Raw genomic sequence first — 23,931 nt, 5'->3', positions numbered from 1 at the left:
GGGTGTACTGGGTCTGTGGTTTAAAGTGACTAAAGTTAATGGCAACTTTATCCTTTTCTGGGGGACAGTAGTCAGCCCCAGAAAATGGAGTTGATGGGAAGGTCTCAAAGCCAACCCTGTGCACTGCAATGAAGGTGCTGTGGCCATGGAGTAAATGAGGCTCCAGTGCTCAAGATCACACAAAGTGAAAACCCACAGCAAAACGCAAGTGGAAAAAAGGCTCACTCTTACCAGGTGAGGAAAATAAATCCTAGAAATCCAGCAAAGCTGCTGAGGGACTTGGGGAGAATTCTCATAAATGGCTGATTTCCCTTAACACTCTGCCTGCATTCAAAGTAATTTGGTTAATGGGCCTATATGTGCTTATATTAACGATGCATATGGTGATCCATTCTTGTGAAATGTGTATCACTTTACAGTGATACCATAACCATATTTTTCATAGTGTACTTAGAAACAATGCTGTGTGATGCCACTTACTGTTTTGTTAAGGGGTGAAAGGCTGTGTTCTTCCCATGATGTCCCTTCCTGTGATGTCATCAGAGGTCACGCGTCGGGTGTCACTTCTGCTACCCCAGGCATTTTGGTGAAATGACGTCCCTGCTGGCCTGCCCCCAAGAAACCATACCCCTAAGCAAACCAAATTGCTCTGTAAGGGAACGTGCAGTGCAAGTTTAAACTGCTTTACACTTTGCAAGTAGAGAAACTGTAAAACTTTATCAAAAGAAAAGAGGAGCAATGCTCCCGCACACTCCGACCATTGGCACTGCATTACTATATACCCTGCCTCACGTCTAGCTGCCTGGTGGCAAAGCCTTGTACGTGTAGGGCAGAGCATTGCAACCAGTCCCTTGTGCTTCATTACGTTCCACTTCGGGGTGCCCGTGGGTTAGTGCACCACACTGCTGTCTACTGTGCCAGCGTAAGGCTCCTACGAAAGCCTACTGCCTTGCTACATCTTGAGCGCCATTTTATTTCGCAACCAGGTGGCCGTGGAATGTGCATTACGTTGCTATACATTGTCCATTATTAGGACTCGCACGTTTGCCGGGGACAAAGCAAGAAACGGACCTACTTACAAAAGGTAGCGTTAACCTAAGGGGGCAAGGGCTTCAAGCAGAGCACTGCCATCACTGGACGCGAAATTAACAAATGCAAATGTAAGTACATACTATTTTAAGAAGAAAAATAAATGTCGCAGAGAATTGAATCGGTGCAGTGATGTTTTTATGAGATGTAAATTGGAAAATAAATATGGCACTAAATGGGGATATGGAGGACAAACCGTTTACGAATTTTGACCACCTCTGTCAAATAGGTTTGAGGTGGCTGAATCTAAAATTCGCTCAAGCAGAATACAAACCTGTACATGGTCACACAACAAGCACACGTGTCCGCTTTACCGCTGCTTCGCAGGTAATGCGTACACACTCGGCCAGTTTAGTCGTGTCACATAATCCCATGTGCAATTGTGGCAATCCTACCAAATCAACTTCCAGCAGTCACTTCCTAACCAGATAATCCCTAGATTTATTAAAAAAAGAAAGTGAACGATTACATTTATCTTGCTTATACATTTTAAAAAAAAAAAACTGGACAAAATCATTGTTCAAGGTTGCACTCTATAAACCAGCAAACGTTGGGAACGTCAACGCGAAGATTTGACCTACTATGACCTCCTCACTAAGCAGAACACAACGGTTATAACGTGAATGTACCCTGATAATACAGCACGTACACGGTGGTCTTCGAACACGCACACCGACACAATAATTGACAAACGTACAATACTATCTAACATTCAGTTGAAATGAGTACGACTTTACAACTTGTATTATTAGACCGCAATACGTACAGGTACACTATTTCAACACATACCCACAATTAAGCTCACAACACGCTAAATTGCCAGGACAAGGTAATCCCAAGGACGGGATGGCTCGTCCTGGCACTTCAGGGGTTAATGGAGTAGAAAATGTTGGTGAAATACTGAAATCACCAAAAAAGGCCTTGGCACTGGGGAGGGGGAGGACCCATGGCAGTTAAAAGGTTAAGCTCTGCAGGACACCTCGCACTAAACACAAACATGCGATCGCACTAGAACGCCGATATACGAACTAACCACAACATTCACATATGGGTTATGGTTCCAGCAGTGATGGTTCTATTGTATGCTGTGTTTAGTGTGTTGGTGGAGTCTGGGTAGCAGACGGTGCGGAATAAAGGGGTGGATGTACGTGTCCCAATCCCTTGCTCAGGCAAGGGCTTTAACGATAAAAAAATGAAGACTTTTTTTTTTTTTATTTTAAATCCCGCAGGGTTTTACACCATGGTCCACAGGTTGCTAGGCAATCGCATTGCGATACAACAAGTGCCCACCCCCCTGCCGCGACACGTTATTTTCTGGGGTTTTGTGTTGCACAGAACCAAATTGTATGGCGCTTTTCAAACACTGAGCTGCGGGAGGCATACCGTCTTTTTTTTTTTTTTTTTTCCACCTACATCAGTGAGGCCTCGTTGAAATTGTTCACCTGCTTCCCAGTGCACTCTCTATGCCCCCCCTCCCTAGAAGTGCACTCTAATGGATTTTGTGCCAATGGAATTCGCTTTCTTTTGGACATCTGATAATTAATGGAGCAAATGGTTAACCATATGACCGTGGAGGGCACTTCTGCGAGCACCGTGATATGAGTACTGTATGCTACAGTCCAGTGCTCTTGCTTATCGACCACTAGATCTAAATGTAATATATGTCGGTGCAATATACTGCTGGAATCTACTCTTCTTACAGCCCTCCATCATTGGGGCCCAATGGAGCGCGGTGTGTGACTGTGCATGAAATATAAACCATGCAAGGTGCTTTCGCATGCACACGCGAATATGGAACACGACATGCCACACATTTGTCTAGTCCTTCTAGGTGGGCTAGCCTTGACATAGATGTTCCTAGGTGGTGAATGGGCGGGTTGTGCGAGCACGAGGAGTGGTTTCTTAACGGTTTGTATTGTCTGCTCCCAGGGTGGCGGGAGGCCAGGGTGTCTGGTGGTGAACAGGCAATCGGGAGGCGAGCTTGGCTTCTGCCAGGCAGTTTGCCCTGGGAGGTCCTGACTTATAATGGCCGTGTGTTCACGTGACTTAACGAATAACACTGGAGTCTGTGGGGGAGGGGGTCGAGTGGCGGTCTGAATGGGAAGACAAACTGCTGGTGCGGGGAGATCACAAAATGAGGGTTACGCGGGAACACGTTTTTTCCTTCAGCCTCTATGGAAAGTGCAATGCTATTTTATTCTTTTTGTGGATTGAAGTTGGCTACATTTGGCATTGGGGTTTTGATTTTGGCAGGCCAGTGGCGTCCAAATTGAGCGAAATTTCGGGGCTGATGGAAGGAAGCATTTTTTTTGTTGCATTTTCATAGTTGGTTTTATTACAACCATAATTCTATATATGGTTATGTGTAGTTTTTTCAAAGTAAATTATTCTGTGGTAATTTACTTTGCTGAAATGACCTCATTGCATTTTTGACCCTGCATCCCTCCATTTGCACGTATACTTAGTAATTTCAGCAAACTTTTATCGCGATGAAATGGTGCACGTTTTATACTGTTGCGACAGTGTAGAAGTATGCTATGGTGCCTCTAATAGTAACCAGGTCATTCAAATTATACATCCAATCTTATTACTCTAACCTACTTCACATTTGCTTTAAATATTCAAATGAATGTTTTGAAGTTGTGGGGCAATGTTTGTAAGTTTGTTTTGTACTAGAACATGTATATATTCAGAAAATAGTTGTGTACTTGACTGGATTTCGTTTGATACTTTGGAATTTTGTCATCTAGCGAGGAATACAAGGCAGTAGTTTAAAGATCGGATGCCTGATATTTAAATGACTTGGCTTCCACATACCTGGTAGACTGCTGTTGCTGGGGTCTGGAAAAGATCTGGTGCTACAGTAATGTCGGGACTCTGAGCTAGCTAGCCTTTGGTTGTAGCCCCTGAACTTTTACCTGGTGCTAGAACCAAAAGATCCGGGCTCTAGCCCCCTAAGCCGCCCCCCCCCAGCAATGTCTACACTGGCAAAGAAGTTAAACTGTTAACAGCCAACACAGTCCCTTAGATCAGAAGACACTTTTCTGGACTTTCACTCATCCTGCTGTGTCTCTAGAGGATACTGCAGATTTTCGGTTTTTGGACCCAAATCATGGAACAGTTTGCCAATAGAGATCAAGAAAGTGGAGTGGAGTCCTTGTTCCTGTTGGCCATTATTTTGTGGTGCTTCCCTCCGATCCCCTTCATGCCCAGCGCCTCCTGTATGCATTGTAGGAAAGGTTCTAGATATATTGCGTAAAGCAAAGGAGAGAACGGGCATCCCTGTTTGGTACGCCCCCTCTCTAAGCAAATCGGCCTGACAATTGTCCATTAATTGACAGCTGGAAAGTTTGGGTTTGGTAGTTTGCCTGTATCTTTTGCAGAAACTTCTCGCCAAACCCCATTTTCTGCATTGTTTGGAAGAGAAAGGGCTACTGTACCCAATCGAACGCTTTTTCGGCTTTTAGTGTGAAGTACCACTGGGATCACTCGCCTTTTCACTTTCTCAATTAAGTGACGGACCCTTCTTAAATTATCTTTTTTATTTTTTTCATTTTTTTAAAAAATTTTTTTTTCTTCATGTGGCTAGTATCTTAGTGTAACTGCGCCAGATCTTGATCTGGCTTCGGAAATGCTACCAATTTAGCCTCAACCATTGAGGTAGTAATCTGCCCACTTGTACAAACTAGTCATTTGAGGGGCCCAAATTTGCCAATACTAATTGTAGAATGTAGCTGTAAAGCCATCTGGTCCTGGGGCCTTTTCGATGGTAGTTTTGTTTTTATGGCTGCCATAACTTCCTCCTCTGTAATATCCTCCAAGCTCTTCCCCCATCTATTCTCGATGGCTTCAGAAGAGAGATTCCATGTATTCCTTGAACCTTCCTGTAGCTTATTGGAGGAATATAACGCACCATAGAATTTTTTTTAAATTTATTTTATTTTTTCTGTTTGCAAAGCACCTTATACCTTCTGTGTTGGTAACTTCTTCCCCTTCCTCTTTCTTAATCTTCAAATCGTTTGGGTGGCCATCGTCTGTCTTAACTGACGTGCTAATAACCTACCTGCTATATTACCTTTAATATAATAATGTTTAATTTTAAGTAGGGTTCTCTGCTTTTTTCACCCTTAATAGTTCTAGCTGCCCTCGGATTATGTTTGTTTTCTTTGTTTCCCTCGTAGGATAGTTGCCCAGTTTTGGCATTATTCTTGAATTGAGTCTCTAAATCATCCTCCAGTCGCCTACTCATCTTTTCCCTCAAGGCCTTGCAGTCAATCGATTTCACCCCTGACTACTGCTTTGAAGGCATCCCACCAAATTCCTGAAGATGTATCTGCCATAACATTTTCTCTAAAGTAGCCTTGAATTCACTCTATTTCTCCTGCGGAAACAGTATCCGCAAGGATCCATTCCGGCAGAACCCAATTCCACAAACTCCAGTCACGGGGGTGCCATGGTCCATATTGCCTCTAGGGGTGCATGATCCGATAGTGCTCGATACCAGAGAGACTTCTTGAGTTTGAGTAGTCTAGCAGATATCCAAATAAAATCTATTCGTGACTGACTTCTGTGTATATGCAAATAAAACGTAAACCCCGGATCCCTTCCCTTGTTGGCTCACCAAATATACATTAGCCCTAATTGTGTAAACTTGTCTTTGAGCCGTTGTGATGGTGTACCCCGCGACGTAGATCCCACTCAATTGGTATCAATTTCAGCATCCCATATTCAATTCCTCTGTCAATATAGTATGACACTCTGCCATATTTTCAAATACCTCCATGGTTGCTTGTCCTGAGTTTGGTGCATATACTGTCGCCGCCGTAACCTCTTAATGCAGAATTTCACAAATAAGTACCTCCCCGGTTTATCCTTCACTACGTTCAGGATAACTAGGTCAGGATCATTCTAAATGCGATCAGGACCCTTTTTTTTTTTCTCATTCGCTTTAGCCTGGAAAATCTGATACCCATATGATCAAATTCTTGATTCGTCTTTTCTACATATATGGATTTCTCGAAGAGCGGGAGTCTGGTTTCTCTTGCCTCAAGAATGATCCTAATTTACAGCTCTTTGCTGGCGAGTTTAGCCCCAAATATTGTATGGAAGTATTTTAATGCTCATGATAGAAACGTAGTTCAACCCTTCGTATTACTTTCCATTGGGCCTTTACCCCTAGCATCCTTATGAGTCCCACGGGGTGTACATGGGCCGTCAGTATTTTAAAATGAGATGATTGTATCCTACAAATGAGAACCCCCAAAGCTCGTTTTTGTTTGCCCGCTGCCCTTTGCCGAGCTGTCTGTTATCCTGCTGATCAACCCCCTCGTACTTCCATTGGTGCCACCCACTCCTCCAACCCCCAGGCTGGTGCATGGGTCCTATTGACAACTTCGGGGAAACCCTGTCCATGTGCCGAAAAACTACAGGGGAACTGCAGAGAGGTATACTAGCCCTCTCCATGATATCCCAATCCGATTCCACCTACTTCATCTCCCAATCTCATCCCAGCCCTCCATCTCAGTGCTATTCTCCCACCACCTTATTTACCACAAACCTGATAAATCCCTTGGTGTACTTGATTTGTCGGATTTCCAACCCCCCTGCACGGCTTCACCCCTCAGTGTGGCATGTCCTTTGATTTGGCCCATCCTCTTGAAGCACAGGCCTTCCTGTTGTCCCACTTTGCCATCAACCATTGTAGTCTTTTGTTGGGAGGTTCCTCCTCCCGCATCCGATGTCCCAGTCAGGTCTCCTCTGCCTTCTGGTGCACATCCAGTCCTTCCACACGTTACCCGGACCTGACTACCCTTCCAGGAGAATAGCAAGCCAAAAGGGAATGCCCCCTATAACAAGATTTCTGGTTAAGAATGCTATTAACCGGATTCAACTGTCTCCTTTTGATTAGGGTAGAAAAAGCCATGTCTCGATAAATCTGAACTTCTTATCCCTTCTTATCCATTGATGGTTAAGGACGTGCCTGTCTGAGCTGCCCTAAGGACTTCTTCTTTCTGCCCATATGAAGTGAAAGCTGCCAGCACAGCCTCTGGTCGGGTCCCCGGTTATTGAGGGCCCACTCAATGTGTTCTATCCAAAAGGTATCGTCCAGAGGGATCTCCAGAAGCGGATCTGCACAAAGAGTTTGTATTGAGTGCTTGAGGATCTCTGATATCTTCTGGAACCTTCTTAACGCGCATAGTAAATCTCCTTGACCTATTCTCGCACTGAATTTCTAGGTTGTGCATCGTCCGTACTAGCTGCTCCATGGTTTCCAATTTTTGATTCTTCTGCCCGTTCCGTTCTTGTATAGCTCATTCAGTATTATCCACTCGCCTTCCCGGCTTAGAGATTTCCCATTTTAATTTCTAGAACTGCACTTTTATGTCCGATCTTACTGCAACAATCTGTTCTTGAAAGGGTTCCTGAAAAGTTTCCTTTAAGCGTTGGTGCTCAGCCATACATTGCATTAGATTATCTTTAGATCGCCATCGGGTCTCCTTGATCTTTGGTGGTTGTGTGGTGACTGCAGTGTTTGGGAGTGGTTCAAACGGGCGTGTCTCTTGCCGCGGGTTGCAAGCACCCTGATTGTCCCCACTGCCCTTTTTGTATTCACTTTGTGGGGTGCAGGTGTGCCTTTAGTGTGTCCTTTCCCTTTAGCATTCGACATGTGCTTCTTTAGGAGTATTCCCACCCATCTGCCCAACTCTTTGCTGGGGTTGGCTCGGGTCCTAGGGTTTTCTACCCCACTTAGTCCGATGACATGCAATGTCATCTGGATGTGTGCCCAGTGTCCATGCCGTCCCGCAAATTCCCCACCAACCAGGGGGCTGGGGATACCAGTGACCTTCTGACCATGATCTTTCAGTCCTGTGGGTTCCACATTTAGCTCTATAGTACACAGGCCTCCAAAACATTCTTGGTAGCCTGTGACCCTTTTATCGCCAGAGGCCTTGTCTCCAAGATTGCTTCCTCAGCCTGTCTCTTGTGAAAATTGCCTTGCCCCTTGGTCGGAGGTTTTGCAGTTTGATTGGAGGAGTGGGACACTATGAAGCTTGTATGCCTCCAGGACTTCCTCTGTTCCTTTAGTCTGTGCCTTATGATTTGCCTCTTCTGCGTTCTGCTCCAGCTTACCCCCCCGCCCCCCTTCACTGACTGACATTGGTTTTGGAGTCAGTTTAAATTAAAATTATCCAGACTGGTGAAGAATAAGCTCCTCCTCCAGATGATCCATAGATGTGGCCAATGTTATGTTGTATGCAAAATTCAATTTTCGTTGGGGCCTGAGACGAGCTACATGCACCACGTCCCCTCTGCACCCCCCCCTTTGCAGTTGGCCATCTTGGGATCTGCATCTTTGTATTTTTTTAATGAACTGTAATTACATTTGTATTTTTGCCCCATTTCAGGGAGGCGTCTAATGACTGGTCATTGATGTCGAATGTCATTTCAAATGTGTTCCAAGTTCTTCACTTGCATTAACAATGCAAGTAAACCGAAATGAGTATTTTTGGTCACGCACAGTAGTGTTACTTTCATGTCGTGGTCATTTTGTAAAACCAACTCTTTGGCTGATCTTTTGACTGTATATGTTATGCTATTTAGGTTGTGCCAAGTTGAATATTCCCATGACCTCTTTTTCCATAATGTGGTGGGGTTTGGTCTTGTGCCACCAGATAGTGAAATCAAATCCTTGCAAACAATTTGAGATTTTATTGGCGAGATGTAGAGGGATCTATTTGTGTGCATGTATGCATTTTCTCCGCAGTGCATTAGTTAGTTATTTTTGGATTTTCATTTCACTGTCCAATATTACAAATGGTTCTGTCTCCACTTTATTCGATTACGCCGCATTACGTACAAATTGAATCTGCAGTCTGATTTGTGCTATCCACCTATCAGGCCTTTGTGGATTTGTCCATGCCTGTGTAAGTGCTAGAATATCTGAATGTTTTTAGTTGTTACTGGTTTTAGGTCCTACTGCCCATTCTGGTATAGTGGAGTACAGTACAGGCATTTATATAGTGCAATGTTGTGCAGGGCCGTATTTGCACCAAAGATGCGTCAGAAGCAGTGCCATCTGGCACAGAGCCACGACACATGAAGTTGTGCTGCTTTGATGGCGCCACGAACGGCAAGTGGGTCTGGCAGCACAAATGAGGGAGGCTCTGCATTCATAATGTCTGTGCCAAGATGGAAATTGATACGTCTTGTATTTGCCAGGGAAGGCATGGCATCCTGATGTTTAGGAGAATAAAGGCAGACTAAGGGAGGCCAGGCCATCTCTGAAAGATGGGGCAGCTATTGTGTACATGGTTCTATTTAAAGGTGATGTGCAGCTTGATGGGAAGCTGTGCATTGAACGTAGAAGGGAAGAGACTTTCACGCGTTGCACTAGTTCTTAACCTGGATGCAGCATTCTGCAGTGTTTGCTGCTATCCGTAGAGCTACGAAGGATCCAAATGAATTCCGGAAGTGAGGTAATGCAGATGAGACGCTTGAAGAGGCAACTTGGTTATGTAAGTCTATGTCAAGAACATACAATGCTAAGTGTCGGATTTCCATAGACCCTAAGGAGCGATGGCGCACTATTGTCTAACAAAGGTTGCACAAAAAGGGCATTGGAAAGGGAGCAGAGCCTATACCAAGTGTCCAACAAGATGTCTGTGCAATCCCAGACGAGAACCAGCGTCTTGAGCTTCAGCCAGTTGTTTCCCAAGGCATCCATGTAATCCTTAAAGTGGACACGTTTGTCACCCAGATCCTGGTCAGTTTTCAGACGGATCTGTTCCGAATGTAAGTTGGGGAAATGTGCAGCGTCCCTGGAGGAGGGAGTCAGTGTGAGGATGCTGCTGCCAAGTCTTGCTTACAGCAGATGTCGAAACGTTTGTCGGCAGCTTCCAAGGTTGAAGCCTTACTCAACGACCCATTTGTCACATCCTGATGTACCTGACTGCCTCCTAGAATCCTGTCTGTACATTCTCTAGTAGTCCAATAATTATGCTTAACCTAGGCCTCTTAATGACTGTTCAACATGGAGCAGCCAGACTCGTGACAAGCTCAAACACAGTTTCGGGTTCAAAACCCAGCGATTGCTCACTGTTCTTTCTGCACCTCTGCAGAAGAATAAACAATCGAGAAATGTATCCCATATGCACTTGTTAGAATTCATTGATTCGCAATGGGGCTAGCGGTCCCTCATGTGAACAGGAAATGCAAAGACTGGTTCTGTCATTCGTGGCCATCAACCTGTGAGGATCCGTACTCTACTGGAAGACGCCCTGGCCTTCAGTATAACCCTGAACCTTGCAGCTCACCAGGCTACAAAGGACATTGAGGAAATGCATGGTCCTAAGGTTGGAACCCATCGGGTCAGAGTAGCACACCCTTTACAATTTACATAGTAAGTAAAGCAGGTGGCCAACATCTGGGGGGGAAGGGGGGCGAAATCCATATGGATGCGAAAAACCCCAGAGTCGTCTACATGAACCTCCTTGAAACATACCATCAAAGATTTTCCAGCCTCCACGCAACACTTTAAAATGTGAAAAGGTTTCTGTCCACTAAGCTTTGCTTTCCCCTGCCTCTTTCTTTAAGCGCCATGAAAAGGGGCACAACATTGGCAGTTGACCCTCTATTAATTACGGGCTTGTACAGCACGGAGTGCAACACTACTGCACTTCAGCTGTTCAATGTCGGACGCTGAGTCGTCATTGCAAGGCAAAAACCAGTCCCAAAAGACTTCAACTCCTAGGAGTCAGGCGGAAAAGTCAGACAAAATTAGGTTAAAACTAGGCTTCTTGAGCAGGGAGACCAGCATGGTGCTCTGAGGAGGCTTTACCAAGAGCTACTGTTTCTACCAACTTTATATAATAAATATGTAAAGTAAAAACGCACGTAAAACAATGTTCAACGAAAACACCATATTAACCACCATTAAAATAAAAAAAATGCAATTTATGGCTTCAACAATACTGACTTGGTTTTATAGTTTGCGCGTTATAGTTTAAGCAAAAACAAAGGTGATGAATGGCAGGTTTAGAATGAATCTTAACCACTGGCATTGCTCTGGGCAACCCTCCAGACCATCGTTCTTTACCTGCCAAGCCATTACAGAAGGGGAAAGGCCATATGCAAATCAGGCTTGGTCCCACCCCAAAAGGGGCAGCCCAGCCCGAACTGCTAGGTCACATCCCTTAGGCAAGAGACCACAAGTATCCCCAAATGTTAAACCATAATAACATTCCAATTCCCAACTTCAGCACAGTAGCTTTTTTCATAGTTAACAGTACAATAGCATCTGAATATCTTTATGGTTCATTTGGGCTTTTGTTTTGGGAACCAACTTAACATAAATTAAATAATTAAAACAAACTAAAGGTGTCATTATCAGTCTAGGGTGCTACTGTTTTCCTCATACTGGGAGAACAGTGGTAGGTGCAGGTCACTTGTGATGCCTTGGAGTTCTTGGTGGTGGATGAATAATGGTAACTTTGAGAATCATACCTGGTGCTTTTGTCTTAATTTTGAGCTGCAACCATAATAAGGTTTGCATTATTTTTTACTTTTCTGTGGTCAGTTTTCTTTACTGACATTTCAACATGATTGTACTTCAGTTTACCACGGTGCACAAAAGATGCAAGAGATGGCATACATATTATGCTCAAGGGAACACTGTGCGAGGCATGGCGTTGGTCCGTGTGCCAGGCACCATGAAGAGACCCAGAGTACCCACTGGGGGGTGTGTTATGGTCGTTGGTTGAGGAGACGCATGTCTGCATTATGGGTACCCCTTCTTAGCTGCGAGCCAGGATAATCAATTGAAATTATACACAGTGAGGTGCTCTCACTCCTGTATTGATGCAAAATATGCTTGGGCATCATTCCAAATAAAAACAAATGGTTTCACTTTTACCATTCCCCCCACATGTTTGAGGTAAAACGGGACGCCTCACCAGGCATTAGTCTGATGGTGATCTATGGTCCGTACCGATTCCATGCCTCTCACTGGTCGGGCCCATGATAAGCTAAGAAATAAAATGCATGAAGATGAGGTTATGACTATGGTCCCTGACATCACACCGGTCTCCCCTCCTCCACACTATGCTTAAATATACCTTGTACTATGCTTAACATAAAAACCCCAGCATAAGTCTCGCTCCTCGAACCCCATTGTTAAAAGTATTGACCGCTAGTGCTTTGTAGTGACTTTTGGGCTGCAATGCCTCTGCAAAATCCTGAACTGCTTTTATCCATCTCCTCACTGCTTAAATGTTTTTTTCTGTTGCTCCAAGTGCTGTTATTGTGGTAATTTCTACCGAGTCCCATTGCGGACACCAATTATTTCCTATTTCAAGGCCTGTACACAGTTACTGCTGGTTCTTGGTGTCTTTGTACAGCATACAGGAGAGTTGGATCTTTTTCTTTGACCTGGGAACTGCTGGTCTTTAAGCCCTATTCTGTAATTCAGACCCATTTATTGAAGGTGGATAGGGGAAGCCTACACCCCTGTCCCCCTCCTACGTAATTCTTCACTCAGAAGAAGGCTAAGAAACACCATAATCGCCCATTCTATTTTGAACGAATTCCCAACTGACCAATGGTTGACAAGTATTTCAAGAGACCCCCTGTTAGGGAGAATTCTCATTTATGGCTAACTTCCCTCACGTAGAGTCCCTCTGCAGCTTTGCTGGATTTCTGGGGTTTATTTGTTCCACCTGGTCGTGTGAACCTTTTTCCCACTCTTGCAGTGTCTTTGCTGTATTTTCACTGTGATATTGGGCCCTGGAGCCACACCATTCCATGAGCCCCACTTTTTGTTACACAGCACCTTCAGTGCAGTGGAGCAGAGTTCTCTTCGAGACTTCCCCCTGACTCCATTTTTTTCTGGGGCTGACTACTGTCCCCCAGAAACAGGTAACGTTGCCGTTAACTTTATATAGTCACTTTAAACTGCAGACCCAGTACATCCCATCTTACATGGAGTAGGAGTATTGGAAAGGATTAACTCTTATCCCTTTGTCTGTACCTCCTTGGAGCCTTGTTTCGCTCTCTTGACATAAGACTTGGTTGGCGGCAGTGGTCTCTACCCTAACATTTGTACTGCGATTATAGTATACAAACGTGGTACTGTTTTAGGCTATTGTATTAGCCTCGAACATAAAACCGCTTGACCAAATTTATTTTGGCTCCCGTTGGGTTTAGTCACCATTTCTTTAAAGTCCTTTTTGTGTTTTACTTTTCGCGCGAAACCAGGTTTGCCTTCTTTGTTCGCCATCCTTTGGCGGGCTTCTACGAAGAAGCCCTCCTTTGGTGTCTGGGTGTCTAGGTGGGCTGGATGTGAGGGAGGGGTTTAGTCACCCCCCTGCACAGAGTCTCCTTGGAGACCCAAGTTGCACTTTGTGTTGATTGGCAAAAGTGGTTGTCCGGGCTGGACAACACCCCCCCCCCCCTGCTGTGTGATTCACAGCCAGGCTGTGTGAATGGGGGATTTTGGCATAAAAGGCAGGACTCTTGGGCTGGAAGTCAGAGTTGCCACTGGAACTGCAGAGAAGCGGAGAAGACGGCTGCTGCGACTCCCGAATCCTGGTGAAGCCCTTCCTGCAGTCCTGAGCTATCTACCCTTCAACGACAGAGGATCCAGTCCGGAGCCGTCTTCCCTTGAGCCTGGTGGGATTATCCAGCTCACCTTCTACAACCAGAGAATCCTCTTCTGGGTCGAAATCGCTGCCCGGAGCTGTAGTGGTCCAGATAGCCATCAGAAGGGCCCTCTCTGGTTTTAAAGGAGCGCACCTTTTTATTCACCGTTGCTTTGCTGCTGGCTTTCTCCCTGGGTAGCGCAGATCGCTCCAGATGTCGTCCTTGTCCCCACAACTGAAGCTTCAGAGGAACCGTGAGTCTGCAGTAACTACCAGGAACAACTGCCGTAGCACCAGCTTTCTTCATATGAATAAGGTACTGTGTCCATTTGGTGGTTCTCTCCGTCCGATCTTGAGGAATCGGGGGTGAACCCTTTTCCTTTCCGAAGGCTTGTCCTTTCTTTTGTCTTATAACTTTTGCCTCCCTTTGACAATATCCAGTACTCCTGGCAACGTTAATCTTGTACTGTTCTAACCATGTGATCCTCGACAACAGAGCCCCTGCTCCATTTGACACTGGCGCAGGCCTATTGACTTTATCTGCCTCTTAGAACACGTCATCTGATCCTATTGTCTTGCCTATGATTTTTTTTTTGCATCCACTATTCTCTTATTCTATGTGCTAAGTGTGTTTGACTTTGGTTACATTTCTTCCTGCGGGTACGCTTTTCATTCAAGACCAAGTGATCACGTATTAACCCACGGTAACATCTTTGTTTCGCATCACCAGGTCTGTTAAATCTAAATGTACTTGCCTTGAATTGATATGCACAAGTGGAATTGGTTGTGTGTAGTATATTTAAAGTGTGGTTCTATTTAATAGAAGAGAAGTGTTTTGTGAACAGATGGTTTAAAAATTAATGTACTTATATTTTTTAACCAGAAACCTTGAGTCAGTTTTTAAGTCACAGTAATTGTAGTCCTTTGTGTAATCTCTATTACTGATCATTTGCACTTGAGAGAAGTCTGGCTGCTCAGCCATTGCTACCACTTTACTGTGTAGTACAGGCTTGCACCAAAGGTGAAATTGTACTACCACTTTAGTCTCAATTGTGTGCAGTGGTCCCTAAGGGCACTGCATATGATTCTGCTTAACACCCCCCCCCCCCCCCCCCTCCTCAGCCAGCCATACACCCTCAAAAAGCCCTACAGACCAGGTGCAGTACAAATTTACCCCAGCGTGGACAAGGAGCCCCAGGCTATGACCAAAAAACACCTCCATTGACAGTCTGGACTAAGCGCACCAAAAAGCCATGATTGCTGACGTTGTTGGAGACAACTCGACTTAGCCGTGTTAGAAATGAAGCACGTGTGCCAGCCACACTCTGGGACATACGCACACTCGAATACATGCATAACATGAGCGTACAGTTCTATAGTTGGAGGACTGGCACGTATACATTCTGTCGATGCTTTGCCATTAGCTAAACGCAGCAATGCAGAAACAGCAAGAAGCAAGAGATCCTGAGTAAGGCTTGCAGATGCTTGCATGCGAATAACCATATGGAGCACCTATGGGACGTGACTGAACCAAGCATGACTAACCTATGGGGAATGTAGTTTAGCATGGCAACTGTAGAAACCGCATTATAATGGTTTAGGAAAATTACAGCAGACCTCAGAGCCAAAATAGGCAAAATTCAGGCTGGACAGAGCCCGACTTATGAGTCAGGACCCACAGCCAAGGCCACAAGATAAAGATGACATTCCATTCCCTAGACAACAAAGGCACCAGCTGCAATAAATACACATAATTCCTCCTAATTCAGAGCTGCACAGCTCAAATTCGTGGTCTCGGAACACGTAACCTGGCCGAAGTAGACAATGGACAGTGACCAGTGCTGGGAAAGTGAGCCGATCAGTCTAACAGACAGAAGACTGCAACAAATATGCTACAGATCTGTAAAAGATCCTGGGCTATACTAATTTTGGGGCTGTTTAGGTTGTAACCCCGGAGCTTCTAACCGTGGCTACAACCAAAAGATCCGGGGCTATAGCCCCTCTTAGCCCCCCCCCCCCAGCAACGTCTCTGCTAAGGTGCACACACGTTACTATGCAGCCACATAGTCATTCTTATTACCTTGAAGTTACACCAAGAGCTGAGAATCTTTGCGGATCCCAGGCCTGAGGACGTCGGCTCTAGCCAACCAGTTATGTATCCCAGGGGTGGGTAACAATGGGCCAGAACCAATGGTAAGCCCACCACACTGCAACATTGTTATAGATGGGTGGCTTGCCAGGTCCATCCCCAAGTCACTGACATGCAAGGGCCAGTAGAATAACCTGTATAGTGTCCTCTATAGGTAGTAGCCTACTTAGCACCTAATTAGGAGGGCTGATTGGAGAAAGGCCCAAGAAATCTCAGCAGTAATTTTGTATCAACCAGACTGCGAGCCAGGAGAAGTTGAAACGTGCATGGATTTCTCCTGTGCCTGTGCTGATCCCTGTTGGTTTTGTGTGTAATAAACCACAGTTTGAACGTGCCGTTGACGGGAGTCCTCCGTTGGGCGGAGAAAGTTGTGAGCCTTCCGAGAGTCCGCAAACTCCTAGTGGCTCTCTGGCATACCTGGCAGTTTGTCCCAACGTGATCGCTTCAATTGGACACTGAGGTCCTTTTCCACTCCAGAATATTGATCCCTGTGTATTCATTTTATCCTGTACATTGCAATTGCTTTAGTCAAACCAAACGCCATGTTCCTGTAAACTGAAGCTAAAATGGATTCATTTTAGCTTCTGTGTAGATGCACAGGGCATGGTTTGAAAATCAACTTTTTATTTGTAACTTTTAAAATGTTTTATTTTAACATACGTTTTCTTTGCAAACGTTAAGCACCATATTGTGTTACTGAACACCCTCTTATTTTCAACAGCAAATGTATATTGCTGGTTGGCTCTCCGTTCCTGTTCAACCCGCTGGGTAACCGGGTAACCAGAGCACTTCATATTGTCCCTATTCCACTCACTAGTCTGGCTGGCTTGTGCCAGCAGAGACCACTGTTGCCACCAGGCTGCCATCCATCTGCAACAATAATGGCAATTGGGCTACGATATTTGAAACTTATTTAGAATATAAGTTCTGCCTCTGGACGGAGGACCAGATGGCCGAGATGCTTTCATGTTCCCAAATGGGGAAAGAACACCTGGCGTGATTTTCTGGGCAAGGCAATATCGCGTGCGTTTTAAAGTCTTCAGTTTTAAGGAGTGCTGCTGTAGCAAAAGTCTGCTTGGGCTGCCCTCTAACCCTGTAAACGGAGTCTGAATCTTGGACACCTATTCTATATTTCAGTCAAGGTTTTTTGTTTGCCCATTGCGGGCTGATCCTTTGGAAACGGCACAGAACAAATTCCACAACCACTGAATCCAATGTAATGTTTATGCTGGTGACGCAGGGAAGCCTATGTTTCTGATGGGGAAAGCAAAACTAAAAGTTGAGAAAAAAAAATGAAGGTTGGCCGAAAGAAGTTTGGTAGCTTTAGTTCCTGTTTAGGGGTGGGGCCCATTAAAGCTGACTGATTCCCTCTTGGCATGGGCAGTGTAGTATGGGGCGGTAATGCGGGTTGAGTTGTCTTTCTACATCATCCCAACCCCATCCCTACACACATCCAGCTCCTGCTTTGCCAAGTTTGAGGCTCTCGTAGCTTCTGCAACTATTCTGCGACTGTTGTACACGCCTGGTCTTTGCATGTCCGTCTTCTGGTATGTTGGTCTCCAGATTGGGTGTGCACTGTGAGCTACTAAACGCAATCTTCTTATTTATCACATCACATTGCAGAAGGAAAAAGTGTCGCCTAATTATGACGTAGAAGCAATTTTAAAATCGTCTTGAAGAGTATTGCTGGGAAGGGAACTAAAATCCATGTAGAATGTTCCACATCATCGGAGGTGTCCTCGGCATATAGCCTTCAGAGCAGGAGTCTGCAACCTCTGGCTCTGAGCAATCCTGAGGGTTGTGGTCCAGGTGGCTCGCATTGATAAATCATGAGAACAACTTTGCATACCTGTAAAATCATTGTATGCAAATATAGCTCATGAATATTAATGAGGAGGGGCATTGTTTCAGGCCCTCGAGTGGGACAACTAGTTTCCTTGCGACTCCCAAGTCGCATCATCCCATGTTATTGCCATGGTTTTTCAATGTTCTTTTGCTGCCAGGTAAGCAACCAATGCATAATGCATTCAGCACAATGGCTCTTGGCCAGACTTTTCAGCTTCCAGTTTTATGTGCTTGCATATGGCGGGCTTCTTTTTTCATTCTCGCTTTTCTGCACTCAAACTACTACAGTCTAAGAACGTTTGCATTAGTGTTATCTTGTTGATCAGATTGCCGTGGTCTTTCCTTTGTAATTTGTTTCCATCCGTGGTTCCAACTCTGATTCGAAGATGAGTGTTCGTTGCCACCTTGCCTGCAAGTATATGAAGTGGTTTTCATCTGTCCCTGCACAGTTCACTGCAAAATGTTTCACTAGTTTAAAGTGGATGAACCGCTGTTTGGGAGTCCTGGCCTTTGAAGCTTCTGTTCCATGTAGCATATGGCCCAGGATTACATCGCATCACTCTGACTCAATGTATCGCAATCCTCTTGGCCATGCTTTCATTCCCTAGCAAAGTAGTAAACATTTTTTTTTTTAATTCAGTGATTGTGAAACGCACAAGTGTATTTGTTTTCAATGCCTTCTCTATTGGGAACGTGAACCCAGGGAGGTGCCGGAGCAGCACAGTATTAAGTGCTTCCCATTCATAAAAAGCTGTTCACACCTAGGCTTTCATGATAGTCTAACCGGGTCGGGGGATATAGGTGGGTGTTCCTTCCCTTGGGCACTAAAAGTAAATATCTAGCATAGGAAAATTAATGGGATATTTTCCTTCAATAGCCTACAGTGACCTTCATGCAGAGAGGCCATACACATTTTCCGAAGCCACAATCTAGCAAAACCTGGTAACCTAATGTGACCACTGATCATGGTAACCTAAGAAGCGGACTTATCCTGCAACTGAGGGGCTGGGGTTACCCTATGATACCATTTAACCAGGGACCGCAAACTGGCTCTCCTGGGATTTTACAAGTCACTTTGCTTCAGTTGCTCAATGAAAGACTTCTGAGTTTTGGGTCTCCATGTCAAATTTAGTCCCTTTGAAGCCCAAGGTTTTAAAAGATCTGGGGATGGTCATCCTCTCAAGAGCAGTGGTAGCCTGCCGAGTATATGATCTAAATGGTTCATGCTTGATTTGCATGTGGAATGTACAAAAGTAAATCAACTTGTCTTTACTTTCTTCTAGATTGCCTTGAAATATGACCAGCAGATAGAGGAGGACCTGCGCATGTGGATTGAGGAAGTTACTGGCATTGCCATCGGGGAGAATTTCCAACTGGGCTTAAAAGATGGTGTGATTCTTTGCACGTAGGTTTTCAATCTTCATGTGCCGTTATTGAACATGTAATTTTATGATCATCCAAATAACATGGATGTTCATTATTTTGTATCTGTACAGTGTGGCATATCACAGCAAGTGATTAATGTTCGGTTTATTCACCTCTTAAAAGCTTCCTGTTAGTTTGTGGTTTTAGTAGCTGAATTCGCCGATCCTTTTTCGTAGTCGCTCATTGCTTTGCATATAAATTCACCATCGTTGCTAAATTTGTCTGACCTTGTTCTAGGTAGTTGTATGTAAGCATCGTAGTATTCAAAACTGCTAATTAGCCTTTTTAGAGTCACTGTTGTCCTTTAGACATTCTTGTCCTTTAGACATTCTTGCTCTTTGACAGTTTAACTGGTATAATGCATGCATTTCTACCTCTGAAATAATATCATAGATCTGACTTCATTCTACGTGAGTGCCATCTTTGTGGAGGAACGGAGTATATGCACAGATGTGGTGGTGGTCGTCTCTGAATTCTGGTTTATCCTGGGTGCCCCCTTTCGTGAGGCTGCCTTAGAATGTTGTTGAATCTGAGAGTCGGTGCAAGACTTGCACTTTTGCCTAGAATGTTCTGTGCTATGCAGTAATTGCCAAGCCCACTAGTGCAAACTAATTTGGTTCTATGTCCAAATCATTGAAGCAATGTTCCTGTAAATTGAGTCCAACTTATTATTCAATTTCTTTTCTTTGATAGCCTTATAAATCATCTTCAGCCTGGGTCTATAAAGAAAATAAACACTGTGTCCAAACAAAACTGGCATCAGGTAAGTTTAGCTTTCCTTTATGAAGATTTACACTTTTAATACCAACATGTATGTAAAGTTTAAAAAACTATTCTAGATTGTTGAAACTAGTTGTATAGCAGTGTTTCTTTTACTTCAGGAACAAGTAATCTATGGCAGGCATATGTTTCAGCTCCAGCATGAGGTGGGGGGGGAATTCTCCTGTGTAATTTGATGCCCACTAACAATGCGGCTGGTTAAGATCTACTTTTAGGCCAGCACAGCAAACTGTACAATGTTCCGATGTGCATGTGAGATTTGATTCTGTTGAATTGGTGTGGCATTTTTAAGCGGTGGCTCTTCTTGCTACTGCGGGTGTTTGTTTTATTTATAAAGCGCAGCCGGGGGCATACGGGCGCATAAGTTTAGATCTGGTTAGTTACATTTGAATGCGGTAAACAAAGGTTACAATGGTTACGGATACAGATAAGTACTGACATTAGTATTACAGATACATACATACATACATGTTGCAATGTTCATGTGGAAGGCAATGGAGGCTGCCGATAAAATATAGTATAAAATAAATTATTTACAATACGTACAGTAGGCAGTCAGTCGTTCAAGCATCTGGGAAGTTTAGGCTGTCATTGTGTCAATGTCGTGAAGCCAAAGCTTCGTGTTGCGTTTGAATAGGTTAAAGGAGAGTTCTGACCTAAGGAGCGCGGGGAGTGTGTTCCATAATTTTGATGCTTGTACAGGGAAGCTAGCTCCACCCGAGGTATGGCGTTTGAATCTCGGTATGGACATGGTGTTTGCTTGAGCTGCTCTGAGTGGTCTTGATGATGTATGTGGTCTGAGTTGGTTGGTGAGGTAGGCTGGTGCAAGGTTGGCCCTGGCTTTGTGTGAGGGTCAATGTTTTGAGGGATATTCTGTGCTCTACTGGGGGCCAGTGTAGAGTACGTCTAGTCTCAAATATGCAACTTTTTAGGGATGTTGAGAGCTGCCCTGATGGCATTATTTTGAATTACTTGTAGTTTGTTGATATTTTTGTGGTTAGTGCCTAAATAAAGGGCATTCTAATAGTCTATTTTGGACAAGACTAACGCTCTAGCAAGAGTAATGCAATTGGGTGTGGAGGTGAACGGCCTACATCAATTTGGAGGTGTAAGCGGCTGATGATGCTACTGCATTAGTTTGTTTGGAGAAGGATAAGGTGGTTTAATGTAGATACCAAGGGTTTTTGTGTTTGAAACGGGGATAGGATTGCAGTGTTTAGATTTTTTAGTTTAGTGCGAGTACCAAGGATGATCAACTGTTTTTTCGTCATTGAGACGAGGTCCATGATGTGCCATCCATGCTTGGATTACTGAGTAGATTTCATTGAGGGTTTTGCTGTCCGTTGCATAGTCACCCGAGATAGAGTATCTGGGTGTTGTCCGCATAATTAGTATACGTGACACCCAGATAGTCAAGGATATCGAAGAGGGGCTTTGTAAATAATTATAGAGCGTCGGGGACACACGAGCCTTGCGGGACCCCACAAGGTACCGGTGAAGGTTCAGCTGAGTCAGTGGGAGAGATGACCCTCATGGTCTGTTCGTCAAGAAGGAACTGATCCAGGCAGTGGCTGCGTCTGAAAAGTGTGCTGCAGTTTTCAAGTGGTGACAATGTTTGGTGGTTGACCAAAGGAAAAGCTGCTGACAGATCAAGCAGTAAGAGGAGTGCAAGTTTACCGTTGTCTTTTAGGATTTGGATCTGGGTAGGTAGATCTATTAATGCAGTTTGCGTGCCATGTCTGGGTCGGAAGCCTGATTGCCTTAGTCCCAAGAGATTGTTCGATTCTAGAAAAGCCTGTATTTGCAGGTAAGCTGCTCTATCCAGTATTTTTAATAAGAAGGGTACAGTTGTTATCCGCCTATAGTTAGATGGCTTGGCTGGGTCAAGAGTTGGTTTTTTGAGTAGAGGAATGACCCAAGCGTCTTTTGTTATCGGGCACTACTCCGGATTTGAAGGAGGCATTGATAAAAAAATGGTGCCAGGTCATGTGCTGCTGCTTTGATGATCGGGGCAGGGCAGGCGTCGCCTTGGCAATCTGATGGTTTGAGTTTCCTAATGTTTTCTACTTCACAAATTGAGAGGGGTGAGGAACTGAATGGTTTGCAAGTTGACTTGAAGGTGGGTGACTTGTTAGGGAGTTGTTTGTAGTCCGGGTCAGCGAGTAACAGGGATTTTTTCGCATTGATTTTAGATTGTAGGTGAGCTATTTTATCTAATGGGGCCTTCTGAATGTTACTGCACCATAGTGCATCTGACACATTTGTCAAGGCCAGATGGCAGCAAGTACCACTCTATAGCTATATTCATACAAACCCAACCGCTTAGGCTTAAGCAAGAACTAAAGCCTCCCTTGGATATGGGGTGTCCTGTTCTCCCCAACCATTTAGTTGCACCTATCAAAAGTATTCTACTGCAGTTTTTTTCCACTGCCCCTTAGCCCAGTGCTTTATTGTTACAGCCTTAAATGTAATGGAAAATATTGTCCGCCTCCTTCTACCCCTTCTAGTTTTTCATAGTGCTATACAAAGCACACACATTCTGGATCCACTTGGAGGAATTAAACTTGGTGTACTTGAAGTGAATATAGTTTTTTTTTTATCTTCATTTCTTAACTTTATTTTATTGAGGGGTTCAATCTTCTTTCCTGCTCGCTTCTCTAGCACTCCTCTTGGCAATTCTTTAAATAAAAATTAACGGCCTGCTCTTGCTTCCTATGATGGTCTGTGCCCTACAAGCGGTAGGACTAGAGCGAATGTTGACTATAAACTCTACTCTACAGTGGTTGCCTCCTATTGAATCTTTTCCTGGATTTTCCATGTGCAGGTCAGTATGTTGGTGACTTTTGCACTTGCGGTGCTCCCAGCCCTCCGTTCCCCAGCTTTGCCATTGAGTGGGAACATCTGCTGCTGCTTTATTAAGCAGTGCTTTTAACTTTTATTTTAAATGGACACGAAATAAAATTGTGTAAATGTGTTCTACTATTCCTTAAGAACCCCCATGATGGTAGAAGATGGGGGGGGGGGGGCGTATTATGCTGGTACCAACATGCACACTAGCTCTGGGCCATTTTATCCACTGATGCTCTAAAAGCCGTGCACCTCTGATCTGCTCTTTAATAACGGATGTGCATTCAAAAGCAGATTGTAGAGATGTGTGTATGTAGCGCGCTGTCTCCGCACGCTCAATCGTTTGAATGTTCCTTACTGAAAAATAGAAGTTCTGTGATTGGTTGGGGGGCTTTGTAACTATACCTCGAGACTTGAAATTACTTTATCTAGCTTGCCTCTACGAGATTGTAGTGGGATGTCTTCACTGCTGGAGATTTGTTCTCTACCTGAACTACTGTGTAAGCATGTTCCAGTAGAAGTTTGAAGCTGGTCTGGTGGAGTAAAAGACTGTATTGCGTTTTATTTGTGTCCATATTAATGCTTTATGGTGGCCTTTTAAGCTTGTGCTCCGATGCTTTAGTCTGTGTGTAATAACTAAAAGAGATGGTCCCTACTCACTTCTGCCTCCTGAAAACTAAGATTGTATCAGATATATATATATATTTTTTTTTTTTAGGCCGATGTTCTAATCCTGTAAAAGCAAACTGTTGTATCAATCCGAATTTGTGGATTGCTTGATTTCCTATTTTACGAATTGAGTTTTGCAGCAGACCGGTTCTTAATTCCAACTGATCCTCTCTAGTGAGAACTAGCGATATAGGACTGCAAGGAGGTAATTTGGTATGTAAAAATTGTTTAACTTCTCTCGGAACATTAGCATTCCATAGACCAACTCCTTGGGAGAAACTGGGCGTGCTCTGTTGGAAATGCTCCAAGACTCGAGGGTGGATGTCCATATTGGGGCCGATCGGCAAACCTCCAACTCCTTCCCTGCTCATAGTGGTACATACGAGTTGCATTTTGGCACCTATGCTTTTTAATTTTTATAGCTTTTCCAAATAATTGCTTATGGCAAAGTTGATCCCTGATTGGGGAAATATAGTCCAGTTCTTTGAACAT

At 44.3% G+C, this 23,931-nt stretch overlaps 1 protein-coding gene across 1 annotated transcript in view; it reads left to right on the top strand.

Annotated features, from left to right (window-relative positions):
* Positions 1–23,931, top strand: part of CNN3 (calponin 3) — a 280,459-nt gene that overhangs the window by 96,366 nt on the left and 160,162 nt on the right. Inside the window, exons 2-3 of the mRNA XM_069641272.1 lie at positions 19,002–19,123; positions 19,837–19,906. Of these exons, the coding sequence (XP_069497373.1) occupies positions 19,002–19,123; positions 19,837–19,906 (192 nt within the window). The remainder of the gene's footprint in view (positions 1–19,001; positions 19,124–19,836; positions 19,907–23,931) is intronic.

Source organism: Ambystoma mexicanum, chromosome 1q, assembly GCF_040938575.1.
Source record: "Ambystoma mexicanum isolate Mex_15411 chromosome 1q, UKY_AmexF1_1, whole genome shotgun sequence".
NCBI lineage: Eukaryota > Metazoa > Chordata > Amphibia > Caudata > Ambystomatidae > Ambystoma > Ambystoma mexicanum.
The sequence above is the reverse complement of the archived record's forward strand: the minus strand, read 5'-3'. Positions and strand labels throughout refer to the sequence as shown.